Raw genomic sequence first — 19361 nt, 5'->3', positions numbered from 1 at the left:
TTATGAGAATAGACAGGGCAAGAGCTTTTGAAGAAGTTAGCTCAAAGCATTTCAGTCTATCTGCAGTCATTGATTCTAATTTGTTTTAAGTAGAAACATTTTTCTTCCACAAAAATTCTACACAATAGTACCAAGTCAGTTTGTAATGCTTGTAACTAGGAATCTGTTAGATGTCCCAAGGAACTTTAAGTCTCTATGTTAATGCCTGGTTGCACTATTTACAGTATTTTAGGTGATCAGTCCTGTAAGAGAGATCAGTAAATGCATGGGGCATCTGTTGGCCTCTGTCTACTATTTTTTCTTTATTATTTAAGCTTTAGATAAAGGAAATATATATATATATATATATATGTATATATATATATATATATATATTTCATGATTAAGTGCATAAGTCCTAAGTATGTAATTATGAATTTTCACAAAGTGAATATTCCATGTAATCAATTTCTAATAGAAGTAAAACCCACTGGGTAAAGGAAGCCTTTACACAAATGGCATCTGATGAGAATCTCACTTGTAGAAATTCCTTTAAAAAAAAACAACCTCTGTTACAGACAAGTTTATTGTTAACTAATATATTCTCTGCTTTTGCATTTACTCCAATGGTACAATCTCCAAAGTAACAAGTTATAATTTTCAAAAAGGCCAAATTTGGAAATCTGAAAATTTACTCACTGGATAAGAAGTCATCTTTCTTGTGCAAAGACCTTCATTCACTTTGACTCACCTGTTCTCATACTGAAACTTAGCCAGTATGTCCTTGACTTTGGTTTGACTATTAAGTTGAATGGCCATGGACACCTTGGAAAGCAGTGGGGCATGGACCCGTATAACTCCTTCAGGTACGTCAGACTGCCAAGGAAGAACATTTCAGTATATTCTGTGAAACTAGGATGACAGTTCAATGGTTGAATTTTGAAATACCATGAAAATCAGTGGCATATGTATTAGGTAAACATGTAAACAAGCCAACATTTCACCAAAACGAGACACTGCTTTCTTTTACCCTGGGAGATTCATGAATGATTAAATAACCTGGATTTTACATTTGCTGTGTTGTAGGACGAACTGTGTCCCCTAAAATGATATGTTAGAGTCCTAACTCCTGGTACCTGTGAACATAACCTCATTAGAAAATTGAGTCTTTGAAGATGTAACCAGAGTTAGGATGAGGAGCACTGGATTATGGTGAGCCCTAATCCAATATGATTGGTGTCCTTAGAAGAAGAGACAGGGAGGTTAAACACATACACAGGGGGGAGAAGGCCACTTGAAGGTGGAGACAAAGAGTGAAGCTATGTAACCACAAATAAAGGAATGCCAGGTTTGCCAGTAACCACCAGAAGTCAAGTAGAGACAATGGAAGACCCTCCTTCCAAGTCTTTGAAGGGCTCATGGCCTTGATGTCAGCTTGATTTCAGGCTTCTAGCCTCAGAACTGTAAGAGAATGAATTTCTTCTGTTTTAAGCCACCAAGTTGGTTTGTTGGGGCGCTCCCAGGAAACTGCACATGCTTAGGTCTTGCTATGATGCCTTAAAACCAGGATGGAAGTAAATCTTGTTTATGAAAAAAATCTAACATTCCTATCAGTAAATTTCCTTGAACAATGTCCCAAACAAGCTTACTTTAAGTAGAATTCCATATTTCAATATATTTTAAGAAGACCTGCTGAAAATTTCAAGGATTAAACAGAAAACATGGCTTCTCAAATCTCCTCTCTCTGCGGTTAGCAAGCATCAGTGGTTGGCCCGAATGGATCTGCACACGGCCACTTGAAACGTGATGCCTGACAGTGTGCTGATGACACTGGGCAGGACAGATGTGGACAAGCTGTCCAGGAAGAAGGTGTCTCTCCTCTCTGATCCATGACTGACCGGGGCCTAAGGACCTCAGAGCTCTCATCCAAATACAATATTCCAAGAATGGTGCCATCTAATTAATAGAAACTTCTCTGGTGTCAGGATTAACTGGGAAATTCCTCTTGTTTCAAAATTTGAATGTTCTAAAACTTAATTTTCCATTTAGGAGATGACAGGAATAAATTGTTTGAGGACCTGGTTGGTCCTCAAGTAATTGTTTCAAACCTGTGCATTCTCAGAGGATGGTATTGTTGATGTAGGCTTATGTGAACTGACATAACGCATACCTGGAAGGACTACTTTAACAATAAGGTCAATTCTTCAGGTACTTTCCTAATATTACCAGTGAGAGTCAGGAGGGCATGCCAGGGAAAGGAGGCTGAGGGTTGCTAGACTTGGGAGTGGGCAGTCCTTGGCTCACTGCAGACAAGACTGCATGGCTAAAGCACTTCAAACTCCCCAGAAGCACTGTGAGACACCTTCCACACTCCTAACATTGTTGCACATGTTTCCCTAAACATCCTACAGCATTTACACTGTGGACCAGCTGCCTAACCACACATTTTGAATAAATGTTAATAGATGCCCTATGTCATTCCTTCAGGTCACACTGAAAATATCAAGTTTAAGGATGTGTCATGACCAAAATTATACATGCATATGGAGGATGTCACCAGGAAATACCATGTAAGTAGTCAATAGTTAGGGGAGAAGGAAAATATTTTTCTTACCATTCTCCTTGAAGAAGGTGTTTTTTGTAGTGCTTTTGAAGCTTTGGGGTTTATAGTCTACAAAGAAAAAGCATTTAGTCTTTAAGATTAATGTTGAGAAAAGAAGCGTATACCGTTTTTAGAAGTGTAAACTAGTACAATTTTTATGGAAAACAATTTGACAATATTCATCAAAGTGTAAAATGTACATGAACCCAAGCATTCCACTTGTGAATTCATCCTACAAACATGCTTTGTGACACAAATTTATTCACCCAGGCACAAACTGCAATGCAAAAGTTCAGATGCAATTTAATTGTTCACTAATATGACATGCTGGAATAAATAATGGCCTGTCTGGGGAATACCATGCAGTGATAAAGGAATAGGATTTTGCGGCTGGAATATAGACTACTCTCCATGATTTCTTAAACCAGTAAAGCAGATGCAGGAAAGTGTTCCTTACATCTCCCTATATGTGTAAAAACGAGAGGAGAACATGTGTTCAATGGATTCATATTTGCTTGCATGCGTGTCGAGCATCTCAGGAACTGGGTATACGACGTGTGGCTGGGCACACATGCCCCGCCTTCAGTAGCATCATTTGTTCCAGAGTGAGAAGTCAGAAGGTCCAGTTTTCATTCTACAGGTTTTTTTACGGCTTAAATTTTGCAGCCTGTTAGTGAGTTTTCAATTCAAATCAAAATGAAGAATTAAAGAAAAAAGATGTAGTCCAACAGAATTAAAGACTATTTCTTCATCTGTAAGTACCTGTTTTCATGGTACCTTTAAATTCCATCTTGGTTTTATTTACAATGACAGCTTTAAAATGACATTCATATAGTCTTAAATAGTTTACAAAGTGCTTTTTTTGCACACACATTATGAGAGTTGATCATACTGACAATTCTGTGATGTAGCTACTATTACTTTTTCCCAGTTCATAAGATAAGACATTGAGGCTCAGAGAGGGAGGGGATTTAACCTGCCTAGGCTCATATGGCCAGTACGTGGGAAACCCTGACCTAACTTCAGTTTTTTCAGCTTCAGCTCTACACATGCTATACTTACTCCATTTGAGTTCCAAAATAAAAGTGACAGTTCTACTTAATTAGGCTGTAATCAATAAGGGAGCACAGCCATTCATTAGGATTATGAGAAATCAATTAGCAGCACTTTCCGTCTCATTGCCTTGGCATCTACTATTTTCTGTAAATTCCTGGATGGACTTTCCCTCCTTCCTCCCTTCAGAATGCTATCCATCCTTCAAGGGTAGCTCAAGTGCTCCTTAACCATGAAGCACTCAGTTTCCCACACTGGAGCACACATCTTTCCCTTCTGTGTGGCTCCAGCACACGCTTTGCACAATGAGCTGTGCATTTATTGCATGCTGTTGGCATGCAATATATACAAGACTCCCACAATGGCTGTAAACTTCTGCAAAGGCACACAAACCTAATGCAATGCCTGACACTCAAGATCATTCCTCAAATTAAATGAATGCAACGAAGATAATTCTTCTAGAATTGGTTTCCGTTATGTGCTAAAGCAGAACTTCTTCAGAATTTAATGAACTTACACAAAACTATTTGAGAATTAGATGTTCTCTTATGACTTAATTGCTACAGAAATCTCTTTCTCAACTTATTAAAGCGGATACTGATACTTTTCATAAGTTCTAGTTCACATAGATTAAACTGTCCCTTTCGGTTTTGTATGAACCAGAAAGGTGATATAAACTATTTTAAGCTTTTTGATAAGTACTTACCAGAAAATTAAATAATCTTTATAATACTGCAATTTCAAGAACTTTAACCTAAAAGTACATAATTCATCAAAATAGAAAGTCTCCAGTACTTACTGTGGACATAGTAGTTACAATTTTGATATTTTCAAGCCTGTCCGCCACTTTATGAAAAAAAAAACATTTTGGGTTCTAAAATCGCAAGCTACGTTACGTTTCTCTTGGGAAATAAAAATCTAGGTACTAAACAACACTTGTGTGTTTATTTATTGTCATCACCTCTCGTTCTATGGTCTTCCGCCTCAGCAGCTTTTTTACGCTCGGGAGCTGCTTCTTTAACAGCATACTGGCTTCATTCATTCTTCTGACTTGAGTGATTAGGAAAGATGGAACCTGGAGAAGAAAAACGAAATGGGTAGGCAGAAAGCACTTGCATTAAACCTTGCAAATGAATCCTGTCTCCAGTGATAGGGACTCCTCCTGCCCACTCAGTGTCCTGGAACCAGGAACTGCGGCATCTGTCCTAGTAATGTTAAGAGAAAACCAGGAGGAATCCTGTTTAGAAGGAAGGTGTGAAAGAACAGCCTGAAACAAGCAATCTGGACTGATCTCCTCATGTCACCTCCCGATGTCTAAGGGGACTGCTGTGAACAAAACCTGCACGCTTCCTGGTAGGCTTGTTACGGACCTTCCACAGAATCTTCTGGTACTTAAGCATGAGGCGGATGATGTGGGCGGCAGTGTTTGTTAACACTAGTTCCTCATAATCAGAATGTTTGCTTCTACTGAAGAAAAGATTTGGCGCCATCACAGTAGAAATGTTCCATATACTCATCCGGTTTTTGGACTCATTGGCAATCACTTTATTGAAGAATGACATGAGGGCCTAATAAGAAACAGGATTGTGTCACACTCATAAAGTATCAAAAGGCACCATTCATAGCAATCACATCCATTTCCACACTACCTCCTGCGACTTTGTGGAGAGTAGTCAGAAGATAGAATAATGGCCACGTTTCTCCTTTAATTGCTTAAAGGTGCTCAAAATAAATGTGGGCAGTTTGTTCAATTGTCTGCTACACACAAAAGTGGCTCCATTTTTATGGACTTTAGTATATTGGAGTCTTTATAAATAATAGCTTGCAATTTCATAATTTGTTTTATCCTAAAAGAGTTTGACAAAGATTAAAATTAAACAGTCTATCAAGAGAAAACACTAAAGCTCAGATAAACATTGAAATGCAGCTCTGTTGTGAAGGAAGGAAAGTCATTCTAAAAAATATACCTTATTTAAAACATCACGACTGAAAAGCATTCACTTTGTCCTTGGGAAACCCCATTGAAACAACTCAAGTATCTCATTCCTCATCCAAATATAAACTCAATTGGAAAATTAAAAAGTGTTTATTTTTGGGGTGCCATTTTGCTTTTTGCTTTTCAATTTTGGAGTCTTCACCTGACCAAGAGGAGACGCTTACATGCAGCTTTTCTCAACATTTACAAAAAGATCTGAGAAAGCTTTGAAAACGTTCAGTGGAGTCACTAAAGTACAAATGCTTCTGAGACCCTCCTGAGATTCGCCAAGCAGACTGAAACCCCAAAGGGATGATGCTCTTTGGCTTACAATGTCTCTGATGAGGAAAGGTATAACAGATATTGATAACAGTTAACATTTATAGATATGGCGGGGGCAGGGCAGGAGGCACCGCATACCTGGGCCGTGTCTCTGTTCGCATCAGGCAAAGCCATGATCATGAGATGCAAAGCCTGAAACTGCACTTTGATGTGAGGACCTCCTAAAAAGAAAACAGGGACAGCGTCACACATTTTAAGCCACTGATGTACTCTGAAGTATTTCTCAGTAGCACCTGGTGGCACAGGAGGGTGGCTGACAGATTTCAGGGTGAGGACTCGGATTTTGTATCCAATCATGTGAATATTCCTACTCTGGACAAGAGCCTGACGTTGCCAATGTAGGGGAAAAGGTGGCCAGTGGGACAATACACTTGGAGCTGTAGGACATTTCCATTTTGAGAGTACTTTCACATACCTTGCCTTACTTTTATACTAAAAACAGAAGGCTTGAAGCTCAATTTAAGGAAAAATAAAACTTGCTTCTCAAATAGTAATCCAGGGAAGCGGGACTACAGTGGAGTCTTGGGAGATTTCTAAGCATTTCATTTCTTAGCACAAGATGGCACCAGAGGGCAGCCCTCTGCACTTGTGTCCTTCCTGTGGGCATCTTTCCCAGGACTCCTGGCCCCCTCCACGACGATATAATCCACAACCAGCTGTGTTGACAATTTAGAGTCCATCAGAGAATCCAGGCTTTCGTTTGTCTCCCTGTATTCTCCTCAAAATGATCTCTTAGTGAGGAGTTTCTGCAGGGAAGCTTCAAATTCTAGAATCCCTGAGGAGTTCTCAAGTTAAAGGAAAATCAATCTATTTATACTCACTGGCTGAAAGGCAGTCAGCTGCCCGTAAAGTCACTTTGTTTTCGAGCAATGGAAACCTTCTTGTGAAAGTTACTAGGTTACAGAAGGCTGTATGCACCAGAGTTAAGGAGCAGACGAACAGCACCAGCTTATAGAATCATGTAAAAAAAGAACAGATAAGAGAAGTATTTCTAGGCTCATATCACATTGTTTCAGCACAATCTTCAGATGGGTTATTAGGTGCTTATGTCAAATTTTTGCAAAAAAAAATGATGCAGGTGTGGGATGATACTGAAAATGTCTGAGGTATATTGACATGACCTTGCCTGTATAACAGGAACTATCAAGAACACATCTCGATGAAAAGCATTTATGGACAGATAAAGCATTATTTTAATGCATGAACTGAAAGCTAAGGGCTATGCATAATCTTCCAATGTGATGAAAAAACCACACATCTGGTTAAAAAATGAGAAGCACACAATAGACACAAATGAAAGCCTGGGATCTCTGCATTTCCTTCCACCAATTTCAGAGAAATTATTACATCCCCTTTAAAATTAAAAGTCTACATTGTAAATAATCCATTTTCATTTTACTCAGGAAACATGCCTTACATTGTTTCGTAGTGAATGGTTTTAGTTAATTCATTTATTGCGTCCTACTTGAGAGTCTTCTTTTTTTCCTGAGGTCATTATTTCCCTAGAAAGTTTTATTAAAGTTTACATGAGAGTCCCTAATATTGATGAACAATCAATCCTTTAATTTTACGGACAATTTTTGCACCATGTTTGAAAAAAAAAAGTAATTACGCTAGTGGAAAAGGCTCTCTACTCTGAATCCCATTTTACAGTATAAAGAGAGACAGCTTAAAACACACAATCCACATGCTCACAATTCTCCACTACAGAAAACCTTGTTCTATCTAGAGCATACTTTAGGTGGCAAAAAGGCCTTTTTTTTTTTAAACTGCTGGCAGCAGGCCAGAATTTTTGAGTTCCTGCAGTGTTGGCTAGTATCAAATCAATCACCCTGCAATTCAGTATTTTTCACTTTCAAAGTCATACAAAGAAATGTGAACTCCTTTGTCAACCTGTTCAGGATATTTTTCAGACTCTCTCTTCAATGAAACATGTTAGCTGCCATCAGATACGGAATGATGTTGTTAAGGAAAATTGATTCATTTTCTATCTCTCTTAAATATAATTCTATGAATAGGTCCGGTATGAGAGGTTTGAACCTTCCTTGAATATTCCATAATAATAAAAACAAAACAAACTCTGTGGCTACAGATTATCTGTGGAAATTTTTAACATATAAACTCCAGATCAAGGGTAAGTTAATAATCTTAGTCTGTCTTCCAGAAAAGCACATTTTACAGAAAAGCCCAGACTTTATGACTTTTAAAAATAAGGTTGGAGGGGAGGTCCGAGGATTAGTTCAGTGGTAGAATTCTCACCTGCCCGGTTTGATTCCTGGCCCATGCACTTCCCCAAACAAACAAAAGAAATCAACAGAAACTAGCAGGGACAAATTTTGAAGCAGTTATCATTACTATGTTCAATGACGCAAAGGAAAATATGCTTGAAATGAATGCAAATGGAGGCTATCTCAGCAAATAGAAAATATTTTTAAAGCACCAACTAGAAATACTAGAACTGAAAAATACAGCATCCGAAATAAAAAGAAGGAAAGGAACCAGCTTTTTCTTTCTCTGCAAGTTTCTCTCATAAAAGAAAAATGCTGATCTTACAAAGAAGAGATACTGGCCACAGATGGCATGTGAATTAAGGGTTAGGAAAGGCTTGCCTTGCCTATCATATTCTCTTCTTTGAAAACACAAAGGACTGTTTTCTGAACCTGGTATTGTTGAAAATTTTAAAGATTTGGGACCTACTAATTTTTAGGACAAATTATGTTATACAACTTAAGATCTGACTATTATTTTCTTTGCATTGAGGTTTTGATGGTTTTTATAGTTCTGATAAACCTACAGAAGGTTGTAAACTGGCAGATACAGATATTTGTCAGGCAAACACATGCAAAAAAAAAATGTGGCTGGCATTTTCAAATGAAGGGTTTTACCACAAAAGCCTGGATCTTGGCTCAGTCTTGCATGCCAACCATTTTCTACAGCTGGGCAGTTGCTGACTTCTTCAGATGGGGCAGGCCCTCTCTAGTGCACTTACCATGCTTGTACAAATTTAGGCTTGTGACCCCTGGACTCCTCATATGAGAAGTCCAAACCATACTATCTAGCCCCCTTTACTTCTCTTAATTTTTCTCTTTATCACACCCTCTACAGTATACATCTCTTATGCTCAAACCATGCCAAATTATTCTCTGACTGCTAAACACAACACACATTTTCCAGTTTCTACGGATTTACCCAAGAGCCTCACTTAAAGCTTGGTCTATGTGGCTTTGTAAATTTCGGAAACACAGTGATATTCTAATTTTCAGAGACAAAATATCTTCTTCATAGTATTCATTGCACATTGCATCATCATGTCAGATTCAAGGAAGGGAGGGATCTCATGTTTTTTGAAAGACTGTGATATACTAGGCATGGTTCTAGATGACTTCATTTATTTCAACACCCCTGACAAGTAATTATATTTGAAGCTCAGAGAGATTTGACTACATGGCTAATAGATAGGTGAGCCAGAATTCAAATCTCCAGAGCTTGGTCTTTCTGCAACCCCCCGCTGCCTTAAAATGATTATAAAGCCCTCTTAATCATATCTTCCAACTTAGATAATACAGAGGTGAGTGTTTATCATCAAACCCAGTACTTCACCAAGCACTGCCAAGAAACAGCAAATCTGTGCCATTATGATCACATTCGATTAGGCATCCCTCTTCTGCTCTGTGTCACTTTAGTGACATTTTATCTTAGTGCATTCGCACTTAATTTCTTCCACCTACTTTCCATTAGACTGATGAAGGCTGGTATATATTCCACAGGGAAGAGAGAGGTGGGTAGTTCTCTGAAAAACGCTTTCAACATTACTGCGGCTTCTCTATGGCACATTTTGTCCCATTTAAATTTGTCGGCATTAAACTTGGCATCCAGTTCCTCGCGGTATTGCTGAAAATCAAGGAAAAAATGTCAATATTCAGTAAGATTTTACCACATGGCCCCCCTTTCCTACTTTGAAATCTGTTATTACATAAACTATTTTTGTAAATGGACTGAATCCCTGAAAAAACAGTATCTAAAAAGCTTAACCTGTTTCAATATGATTCAGAATTAAAATAACTATTTCTATCTGAATTTTATAAAACTATTCTCTAAAATGATTCTAGAATAGTACTAAACTTGAAATCATTTGTTAATTCTACATAAATATATAGTTTCATTTCTGTGGTTTTGGCAGAAAACCATCTATTCCCACAAGATAAAAGTGCTGCTAGATTTTGATGAAGCCTCTATTTTCTTTTTTCCATGCACTATTCCTCCATCCCTCATCTATTTCCAAGTCAGATCAATAATGTATGCCTCTCAGCTTGTTCACATACAGAATGAAGAATACCCTAGAAAAAGGAACTCTGAACTCGCTGCAAAATGTAGACCAATGATATCTTCCTGGAGCAGCTACAGCAAAGCTTTATGTCAAGACCTACATGTCTTCCACATGGTGCAAGCCTTCCTAAAGTTCGCATCACTGCACGAATATTTAAGGAAAAAGTCACTATACCGCCACAGCTCTGCTCAGCTTACCAATTCTTCCCTGCTAATTCATCTAATTATCAATGCCACCCATTCCCCACAATTCTTTTTCAAAGTTGAACTCACTTTCTGCCGCTCTCTTGAATTACAAGATTTACCTATAGCTGGCAGTGTAGTTAGCTCCCTGAATGATACTAGCTGCCCTGAAAAGGGTACTTGGAGACGTAATTCTGAAAAGACTGTCTTTTTAAGGCCTCTGCTTTATTCTCATGAGAATCCTAATCCTTCCAGCCTTGAACATGCACAGCAAGTTCATTTTTACACCTGATCTTTTCTTTCCAAGGTTCAGCTCATTAACCAACCCACACATACATATTCCCATTGCTACCAGGACCTGCTGAACGGGGCAATGCCTGGCCAGTCACTTACACAAGCTTCTAAACACTCCTACCAGTCCCTACTGATGACATGGAAAGAAAATTTTCTTCTTGACCTGGCGAAGCTTTCAATCTAACAGGAATAATACAGTTGATGAATCTAACAGGAATAATACAGTTGATGAAGCAAACATGATACTGATAAACACACTTTAGAAAGCATGTAAAGTACACGTATAAAGCCCTTTGCAGAATAAGAGTTAGACAGAGGACAAGCTGGGCCTTGGTAACAGAAAACTGCATGCCTTTAGGTTCTTGCAGTGCAGTGGCAGGACTATTTCATGAACTAAGAAAGGTCATGGATGGGGCCTTAGGAGGCCATGAAAGAAGGGACTCAAGCTCTGCTGGGGCCAAGTCTCAGGAAACAGAAGAGTGTTCTGGGCAGAAGAAACTGCTCGAACAATGACACCAAAGCAGGAAACCTGTGCATCTGGGGAACTCCAATGAACTCAGCTGCCAGAGCACTGAAGGTCAGAAAGAGCAGAAAGAGGGATGAGGCACAGGAAACAGATCAGAGCCAGCCCTGAGGACTGCCTGCATTCTGCAGGCAATGAGGCAACACAGAAAGTTTCTAAGCCAAGAGACGACAAAGTCAGATTTATCTTTTCTGACAGCCAGATGGAAACAAGATTTGGGGGAGTGTGGGGCTTGGCGCTGATTGGGGAACAAGCAAGCGGCAAGGAAACCAGTTATAGCTGACGCCAGCACTCCTGGTGATGGATGATGAAGGACTGCCCGGGCTAAGTGGCTGTGGGATAGAAAGGAGACGAGGGATTTGAGAAATGCCTAGGAGGTAAAATTCTTAAGCATCTGTGATGTATTGAATGTAAGACTCAGAGGGAGAAATAATAGTTGAAGATGATTCTCAGATTTTTAGCTGGGGTACCAGGCAGGGGGAGGCATTGTTAACACAGACTAGGGACTATGGAAGGAGGGCAAACTTTTTCCATCCCCTGCATGGCATCCCTGCCATAAAGCCAAAGGGACACTGCTTTCAAGTGGGCAGGAGGTACTAGTGAGATCAGAATAATTCAAATTAATTTTCCACACACCTCAGCCAAAGGAATCCATCTGAAACCCTGATGGGCCATCCTTTACACCCGACACAGACACAGATTCCCTGCATCTGGGAGGTAAATGGCACCAAGGTCAAGGGCAGGCACTGCAGCCAGATTCTATGGAGTTTACTAAACCCCATAATGGCTGGTTGCATGGCCCGCACCTCACACGTCTCAGCTATGTGACGTGGCACTGAAGCTCCCTCACAGAGATTAGATCGGACACTACATGGAAGGCTCGTGAGCAGAACCTCCTTGCACAGTCAGTCCTCAGCAGAGGCCGGAGGGCTCCTGGCTCTGCAGCAGCTGTGATGAGTGAGTCCCAGGCCCAGCAAACACAAGCTCTTCATCAAAAATCTGCATCCCTGAGGGTGTGAACCCACTGTAAAGGATGTTTTGGAGATTTTTATTTTTAGTTAAGGAGTGACTCCTACTGAACTAGAGTGGGTCTTAATCCATATTGTCAGAGGTCTGATGAGGAGAAACTGGATGCAAGGGTTGAAGACAGCTATGGGGAGAAACTGGAAATCAGCAGAAACTGGAAGAGCAGGAGGAAGGAACAAACAGCACCATGTGACGGGAGGCAGAAATACAAGCCAAAGAACCCTGAGCATTGTAGCAAGGCAGCACTAGATGCCACACACTTCTGGGGGAAGCTCAGCCTCATGGATGCCTTGACTTTGGCCTTCTAGCCTCTGAAACCATGAGACCATAAATGCTTGTTCTTTAAGCCAGAAGCAGTTGTGGTATTTGTTACAGGAGCTCTGGGCACCTAAGATAGCAACCTTTAATTTTATCACTATGAGAAACCCTTACATATATAGGATGTTAATATTTGGGTCGTGCTCTCACTTCATTTTGTTTGGATGGCCAATGACAGACAAAACAGAAAAGAACATCATCTGTTTTGATCAGAACAGACTGTGGAGCAAATGTGCAGACCAGACATTTCTCTGGTGGCCCCAAACATGGAGCTGGGTATGCCAGGGTTGAAGTGACGTTGCCAAACAAAGGAATATTTAGAGGTGAAGGAAATCATGTTTTCTGTCTAGGGTTAATAAGAACTCTAGGCAAAGGTTGGAAGTCACAGACTTAAATATCTTCTCAGCAAAATTACAATCTGCTTCCCTTTCTAAGACAGTTTTATAAAAATGCAAATGGCCAGACTTTGGCTTCAAAAGTCAGCCCTGGAAAGGAAATTAACAAACCAGGTGATGCAACTATAAGACATTTAGACCAGCCTTAGAAGAATTGAAGCCAGTCAGAAAAAAAAAAAAAAAGCAAGCCTGCCTATCTCACAGTCCATCACCTTCTATAAAAAGTAATCTCTACTGCCTGGCTCAAGGGTCAAACATTTTTTTTTTTTTTTTAAGAAACTCAATGGAAATAATAAAGGATTAAATTAGTGCCAAACGATCAGAGGTACGATCTGGCTCTGCAGTTGTTCATGTCCTGTTTGGCTAAAACTAGAAGCTTCTCTCATGCTGCCTCCCTGCTGTTCTTAGCCCACTTTTGAAGCTCAAGCCCAGGTTGGGTTGTTTGCTAGGGCTCATTGGCAGGGCGATAGTGATCAGAACATCTACTTGGCACACTCTGAGTAAATTATCATGACTTTTTAACTGTCTTTCCCCAAGTGCATTACTAGAAAAAAATAGTTTAGCGGATGAAATATCACCAAAAAAAAAAAGTTAGTGTAAAGTATGAGCTAAGGAAAGAAAGGCCTTTTTAATGCGTCAAGTTACAACTCCTTTCTAAGGGCGACATATTCCTGTTTCTGTTAGCTGTATAAGATGTCTTTCACATTTGCTTTCCTGGAGCGCAAATAATGAAAACATCTGGACTGCATTTTTCTGACTAACAAGTGATGGAATACACACAGGCTGAAGCTACATAAAACTGATTAGGAAAGAAGAGGGACTTTTACTTAAACACGGGTCAGGAATGTGTGTGTGTAAGAACAGTATCTAACACTTGGAAGGAATTAGAGCCCTTGGCAAGCATTTTTCAGTCAAAGAATAGCCAAAGAAAAGCAGCTTCTGCTATGATGTTAAACTTTATGCATGCATGAAATATGTAATGTTTTCTCCTTGGGATTATTTAGAAAAAGAGAGTTTTAAATCACCTCCATCAGGCTTTTCTCACGCACACACATGCACATATGTCCTGGAACCAGTAAGAATGTGCTCAAATACAGCCTCTCAATTATGGAGGTAGGTTTAGAGGAATGGAGTCCGGTTCTGTTTAAGAACTTAGTTTCTTTAACTTCATTTTGGTTCTCTAATTCTACAGACACACCAAGAACTTAACCAAGAGTAAGGATAGCTTTCTTCCTCAAATTTAGAACACATTTGGTCAAAAGAATATCTAAGAGCCATACATATGTAGAACAAACAAAATGCAGATTTAATTTAGAAACTAGAAACCTTCAGATCTGTCAGGAATTTGCCTGCCTTCCAAACTTTTTTGTTGCAGGGGTTAGCAATTTCCAACTCTCAGGAAATTCACCGCCCCAACCTACTCTGGTCCCTTTATGTGGTGGGAAAGCCTTGGAACACTGCTCAGATCTTCAAAAAGTACCTTGCCATTCAGCAGTAAAAGCTGCAGAGCCAATGCTACCTGCTGCCAGCGCCTTCAGATGTGCCTCTGCTTGTGAGCCAGGCCATGACCTCCAGGTCCAAACCCCAGTGACCAGCATGATGGGCCTGCTGGGGCCCCTCTGCCCATTACAGGCTCCTCCGGGGGTGGGGAGTCACTCTGAGGCTCTCAGAGCCCAGCTCTGCCTCTCCCCTTTTTGTCTTCCACAAGCCCTATCCCCTAAGAATCCTGATCTACTCCTGATTCTGCCTCAGAATCTGCTTTCTAAAGGATCCACAGGACATAGTAATGAAACACCACGTCCTTCTAGGTAAAACGCTGAGAATTCTGATATAAATAGAATTTCCCAAAATATGTACCAATATGAATTAATAAGGAAATGCCTTTTTTTTTTATTTTATGCATTTCCTTTCAATAGTTCTCAAGGCAAACAGGTCCACATCTACCGTACCATGAGATCTTTTTCTCTGGTATTCACCATTTAAAACTCTACAAGACAGGGCCTTATCTGAGGGGAAGGGCAAGTTACTTGCTTTGTGTGCCTACAGGTAAAACACGGCGGGTATCTGAATTGGAGTTCAGGAGAAAAGCATTTCTTTTCTAATGATTCTTTTATTGAACTGCAGAGTGCCACCTTCTAGAAGTAAGAAAGCAAAGAAAAAAGGATTTTCATTGCACTGGTGGTTTCAGGTGTGGAACTTGACATTGCCTTAAAAAGAGTTGGGTTTTGGCACTGCTGAGTAAGTATTCTAGTGGCTATGGCCACTGCTACAAATTCTTACAAGGACTTTCATTAAGAGGAGACCCAGAGGATGTTTCCAAGGTTACTGCAATTGATAACAGAAATAAGGTCTCATACCATCACCTTAGTGCATTACATGACTGAGAAGAAAACTACAAACTAAAGCGTTTAACCCACAATGCAGTGATGGGACATTTTAACTTTTCTAAACTAAGGACAAGCAACAGCTTTTGAAGGTGACTGGATGTGTTGTCTCATTGCTGGTGGTTTCATTGAAAAGGATGCACACTTGGGATCATGCAACAACTGTTCAATCAGGTACAGAAGAATCCCAGGTGGGGACAAATGACAGTGGCAAATGAACAATGATGACAGTGATATCATTGTTCTTAGACACTTGACACCCATGTGCATGGGTTTGGTTGACTCTGGACTTTTAACTCGGAAGAGAGAAAATGTTTAGTACCTTGACTTTGGCAGTACACCCTGAGAGTCGAAAAATTCCTTCAGATTCCAGACCCGATTCTTCAACTTTCTCAAAAAACTAGAAAGCAATGATAGATTGAAAATATAAATACCTCATGGTGATAAAAAAAAACACATGGAATGATGATGATGATGATCAATAAATTACCACATGTCTATTCTGGTCCCAGAACACCTTAATAGATTCTCACAACCACCCAAGGGCGACAACACTTTGCATTGGAGGAAACAGAGGCATAGAACTATTTCAGGGCTTATGTAGTAGCTGCCCCTCATCACTTTAGGATCTGACTACTCCCTGTGCTGACTGCCCCAAAAGAAAAGACTCTAAACTTATTATCGTTAGTCGCACCTCCAACTAAAAGCTGAGGAAGGAGTTAGAAATTATAAATAAAGGTTAGCAACTCTCATGACCTGTCATGGTGACGGTGGTGAAAATAATCATAAATGTTAGCATTTATTATACACTTACTTGTGTCTCAGGTACTATTCTCAGTGCATTACATACATTAACTCATTTAATCTTTGGAACAATCCTATGATGGAGGTACCAATATTATCCCCATTCTACAGCTAAGGAGACTGAGGCACAAGAGGATAAGTAACTGCCCAAAGGTCACACACAGTAAGCTGGGGATCCAGAAGTGATGCTATTTTCCCTTCCTTCAAGAAGTGATGGTAAGCTGTAACTAAGGCAGTCCTTTTAGGAATGGAGAGAAATAGATATTTAGGAGGAAGAATCACATCCACAGAAAAGACTATTCCATAAAAATGGAACAGTAGCACCTCAAGTTATCTTAAATGAGGAACAACTAAAATTAGTTGTAATGAGAGTGAACATGTCTTACGTTGCTAATGTGAGATAAATCCAGATTTGATTTAAATAGCATTTACAGAACTTATATTTGTTAGGAGCACTAGATTTTTTTGCACCTACACAGAAAATATTAATTCTTCTATCAAAAATTCTCAACCTCAGATTTCATGGATTTTCACCAAACACTGTCCTTTACCTAAATAAGGAAGGGCATAATTCTGGTTTTAATTCAAGGTAGGAAAAAGATTCTTGGCATCTCCATGGGCTTTGGATCCACTGCCTACCAAGTTTCCAGCTAAGTTACTGGACCCTCCTGTGCCTCTGTGGCCTCATCAGTAAAAGAGAGATAACACCAACCTCCTGAGGCTGCTCAGTGCCGCCACTTGTGATATTACATGGACGGCACAGGTCCAGCCCTGTGCCAAGGAGGTGCTCCATGGAAGGCACCTGGGCACAAGGCATGGCACCAGCATCTCTGGCTCCTGGTTGTCACCCTCCCAGCTCCCACTGCCAGCCATCAGTCATCTGACTTGAGGAGTTGTTCAAGGGTACACAAAATAGGAAGGTAGAAGAGAGATATAGGGTTGTTAGTGTGAATGAGGTGCATGCTTCCTCAGGCAATATTTTCATACATTACTTAAAAACTCATTCTAAAATTCAACAAGATTGGTGTTTAGAGCTTGACATTTTAATTGTGCCATGCACTCTGATGTAATAAACCAGTGTAAACCGCTGGCTGTGAAAAAAAAACACGTGACTTGAAAGCAAATCAGTAACGATGACCAGGTAGATATGCACCTATCTTACTTTAGACAGTGTCGTTTTCCCAACTCCCTTCCAGCAGAATGTTTCCCTTATCTAAATGTGCCCTGCTTTCCCAGTCATGCCTGAAAAAACATTAAAATAAGCTGATTTTTAGACTTTATGAAGCTTTGTTTGGAAAATTCATAAATGATTACAAGTACACATTTTAAAGTCACCTAACCTATACTATATCTCAGTAGATATTTCTGTAAACAGTGAACCTATTGCCAATAACATAAGGTGATCTTTTATCCTCGTAAGTAATCAAATATACTCACACATACTTGCACACAAGTAAGACTTACTAAAATACTAAAAAATAAAAACAGCCAAAGGAAGCCATGTAACAGAGCTTTTACACCTATCACCCGATGCTTTTGTGGCCAATGTAAGAAGTTCTAAAAGGGCCTATGAGGGCCAACTGGTCCCAGTGCTTGTGGGGTCTATGGGATGCCTAAACAGGAGGCCTAAGTCTAACAGGGCTTTAGCATCTTTTTAACTAAAGAACATTCATTAGTGGGTTTACAAAGCACCAAATCACCAGCAGAGACTCTACTGAGTCTTCATTCATTTGCGCTCTACTCACTTTTTGCAATACAAGGGGAACTTTGGCTCCAGGGTCCTTCTTTCGATCATTCTCCAACAGGACTGTAAGTGGAACACCAAAAATGCCACTGTCTTCATTGTAAAATAGCAAAGGGAGAAAGAAGGAGAATCAGAACAAAGTGGCAGTATATCCCAATTTGTTTTGTGCTAAAATCAAAAGAAAGTGGTCTTTTTCATTACCTCTTCCTTTTACTTTTTCTGTTTTGTTTCTTTTCAGTTGAATTCCAAAGGCATCAAAAAAGGCAGTCAATTCAATCAGAGAGAGATGCCGGATCTTTTTCATGTCCTCAACAGACAGATCTCCTGCTTCGGTTAAGCCAAATCTGGTTTTCTGAACAATAAATTTCTAAAATACATATTTAAGATATTTATTTATTATAACAAAGGGAAAATTTCTAGACCTTTATTCAAGGGCCACTGGACATTCTAAATTTGTACAGCAAAAAAAAAAATTATTTGCAAAAAATATCTGAAGAGCATGCTGTAACACAGAAAGCTATCAAAATAAATATTTAAAACACTTGCAGATCGATAATGTAAGTACACTGAATGAAGCTGAATGTAAGAATGGTAGAGGGAGAAGGGCTGGGAGCACATATGAAACCAGAAGGAAAGATAGATGATAAAGACTGAGATGGTATAATCTAAGAATGCCTAGAGTGTCCAATGATAGTGACTAAATGTACAAATTAAAAAAATGTTCTTGCATGAGGAAGAACAAAGGAATGTCAATATTGCAGGGTGTTGAAAATAGATAGTAATTCATATTTCAAAATTTTAACTTATGCATGAAACTAAAGCAAAAAAATGTTTATTTGGTACAACATTTATATATTTGACTAGTGAATTTCTTAATGCACCTTATACGGACAGTTTAATTGAACACCATAAGTACATGGAACCTTTAATAGGGCATAAGATTTTGTAGGTTTGTCCAGAGTGATGCCCTGATAAATCCCAGAGTGATCTGAACAGTGAATAAAGAAATATTTGCAAAGTCCCCTTGGGGGAATGGCGAGAACAGGGAAAAATTCAACTTCCCCATTTGGAGAATTCCTGACATTCTCACAAGCAGTAGGGATAACCAAGTTAATAGGCCTAGCCCTTGATCTTGGGGTTTGCACATCTGAAACATATCCCTGCAAAGGATAGGCTAAGCTTACTTAAAATTAGACCTAAGAGTTGGCTGAGAGAGAGAGGTCACATCTGAGCAACAAAAGAGGTTCTGAGTGTACTTAAAATTAGACCTATGATACACCCAAAGAACCTCTTTTGTTGCTCAGATGTGACCTCTCTCTCTCAGCCAACATGGCAAGCAAACTCACTGCCCTCCCCCACTCTACATGGGACATGACTTCCAGGGGTGTAACTCTCCCTGGTAACATGGGACAG

At 39.6% G+C, this 19361-nt stretch overlaps 1 protein-coding gene and 1 long non-coding RNA gene across 8 annotated transcripts in view; one reads left to right on the top strand and one right to left on the bottom strand.

Annotated features, from left to right (window-relative positions):
- ARHGAP28 (Rho GTPase activating protein 28) overlaps positions 1 to 19361 on the bottom strand; it is a 174015-nt gene that overhangs the window by 7101 nt on the left and 147553 nt on the right. For all 7 annotated transcript variants that reach the window (XM_077135936.1, XM_077135937.1, XM_077135940.1 and 4 more), the window contains 9 exons: positions 18150 to 18315; positions 17950 to 18041; positions 15723 to 15800; positions 9680 to 9842; positions 6030 to 6112; positions 5005 to 5202; positions 4596 to 4709; positions 2594 to 2650; positions 731 to 855 (listed from right to left, as the gene is read on the bottom strand). In XM_077135936.1, coding sequence (XP_076992051.1) covers positions 731 to 855; positions 2594 to 2650; positions 4596 to 4709; positions 5005 to 5202; positions 6030 to 6112; positions 9680 to 9842; positions 15723 to 15800; positions 17950 to 18041; positions 18150 to 18315 — 1076 coding nt within the window. The remainder of the gene's footprint in view (positions 1 to 730; positions 856 to 2593; positions 2651 to 4595; positions 4710 to 5004; positions 5203 to 6029; positions 6113 to 9679; positions 9843 to 15722; positions 15801 to 17949; positions 18042 to 18149; positions 18316 to 19361) is intronic.
- Positions 2466 to 15862, top strand: LOC143662317 (uncharacterized). Its single transcript, XR_013165290.1, has 3 exons — positions 2466 to 2549; positions 15141 to 15254; positions 15472 to 15862. It is a non-coding gene; the product is annotated as an uncharacterized LOC143662317 (long non-coding RNA).

This window comes from Tamandua tetradactyla, chromosome 18 (genome assembly GCF_023851605.1).
Source record: "Tamandua tetradactyla isolate mTamTet1 chromosome 18, mTamTet1.pri, whole genome shotgun sequence".
In the NCBI taxonomy this organism is placed as follows: domain Eukaryota; kingdom Metazoa; phylum Chordata; class Mammalia; order Pilosa; family Myrmecophagidae; genus Tamandua; species Tamandua tetradactyla.
This window is presented reverse-complemented; position numbering and strand designations above follow the sequence as displayed.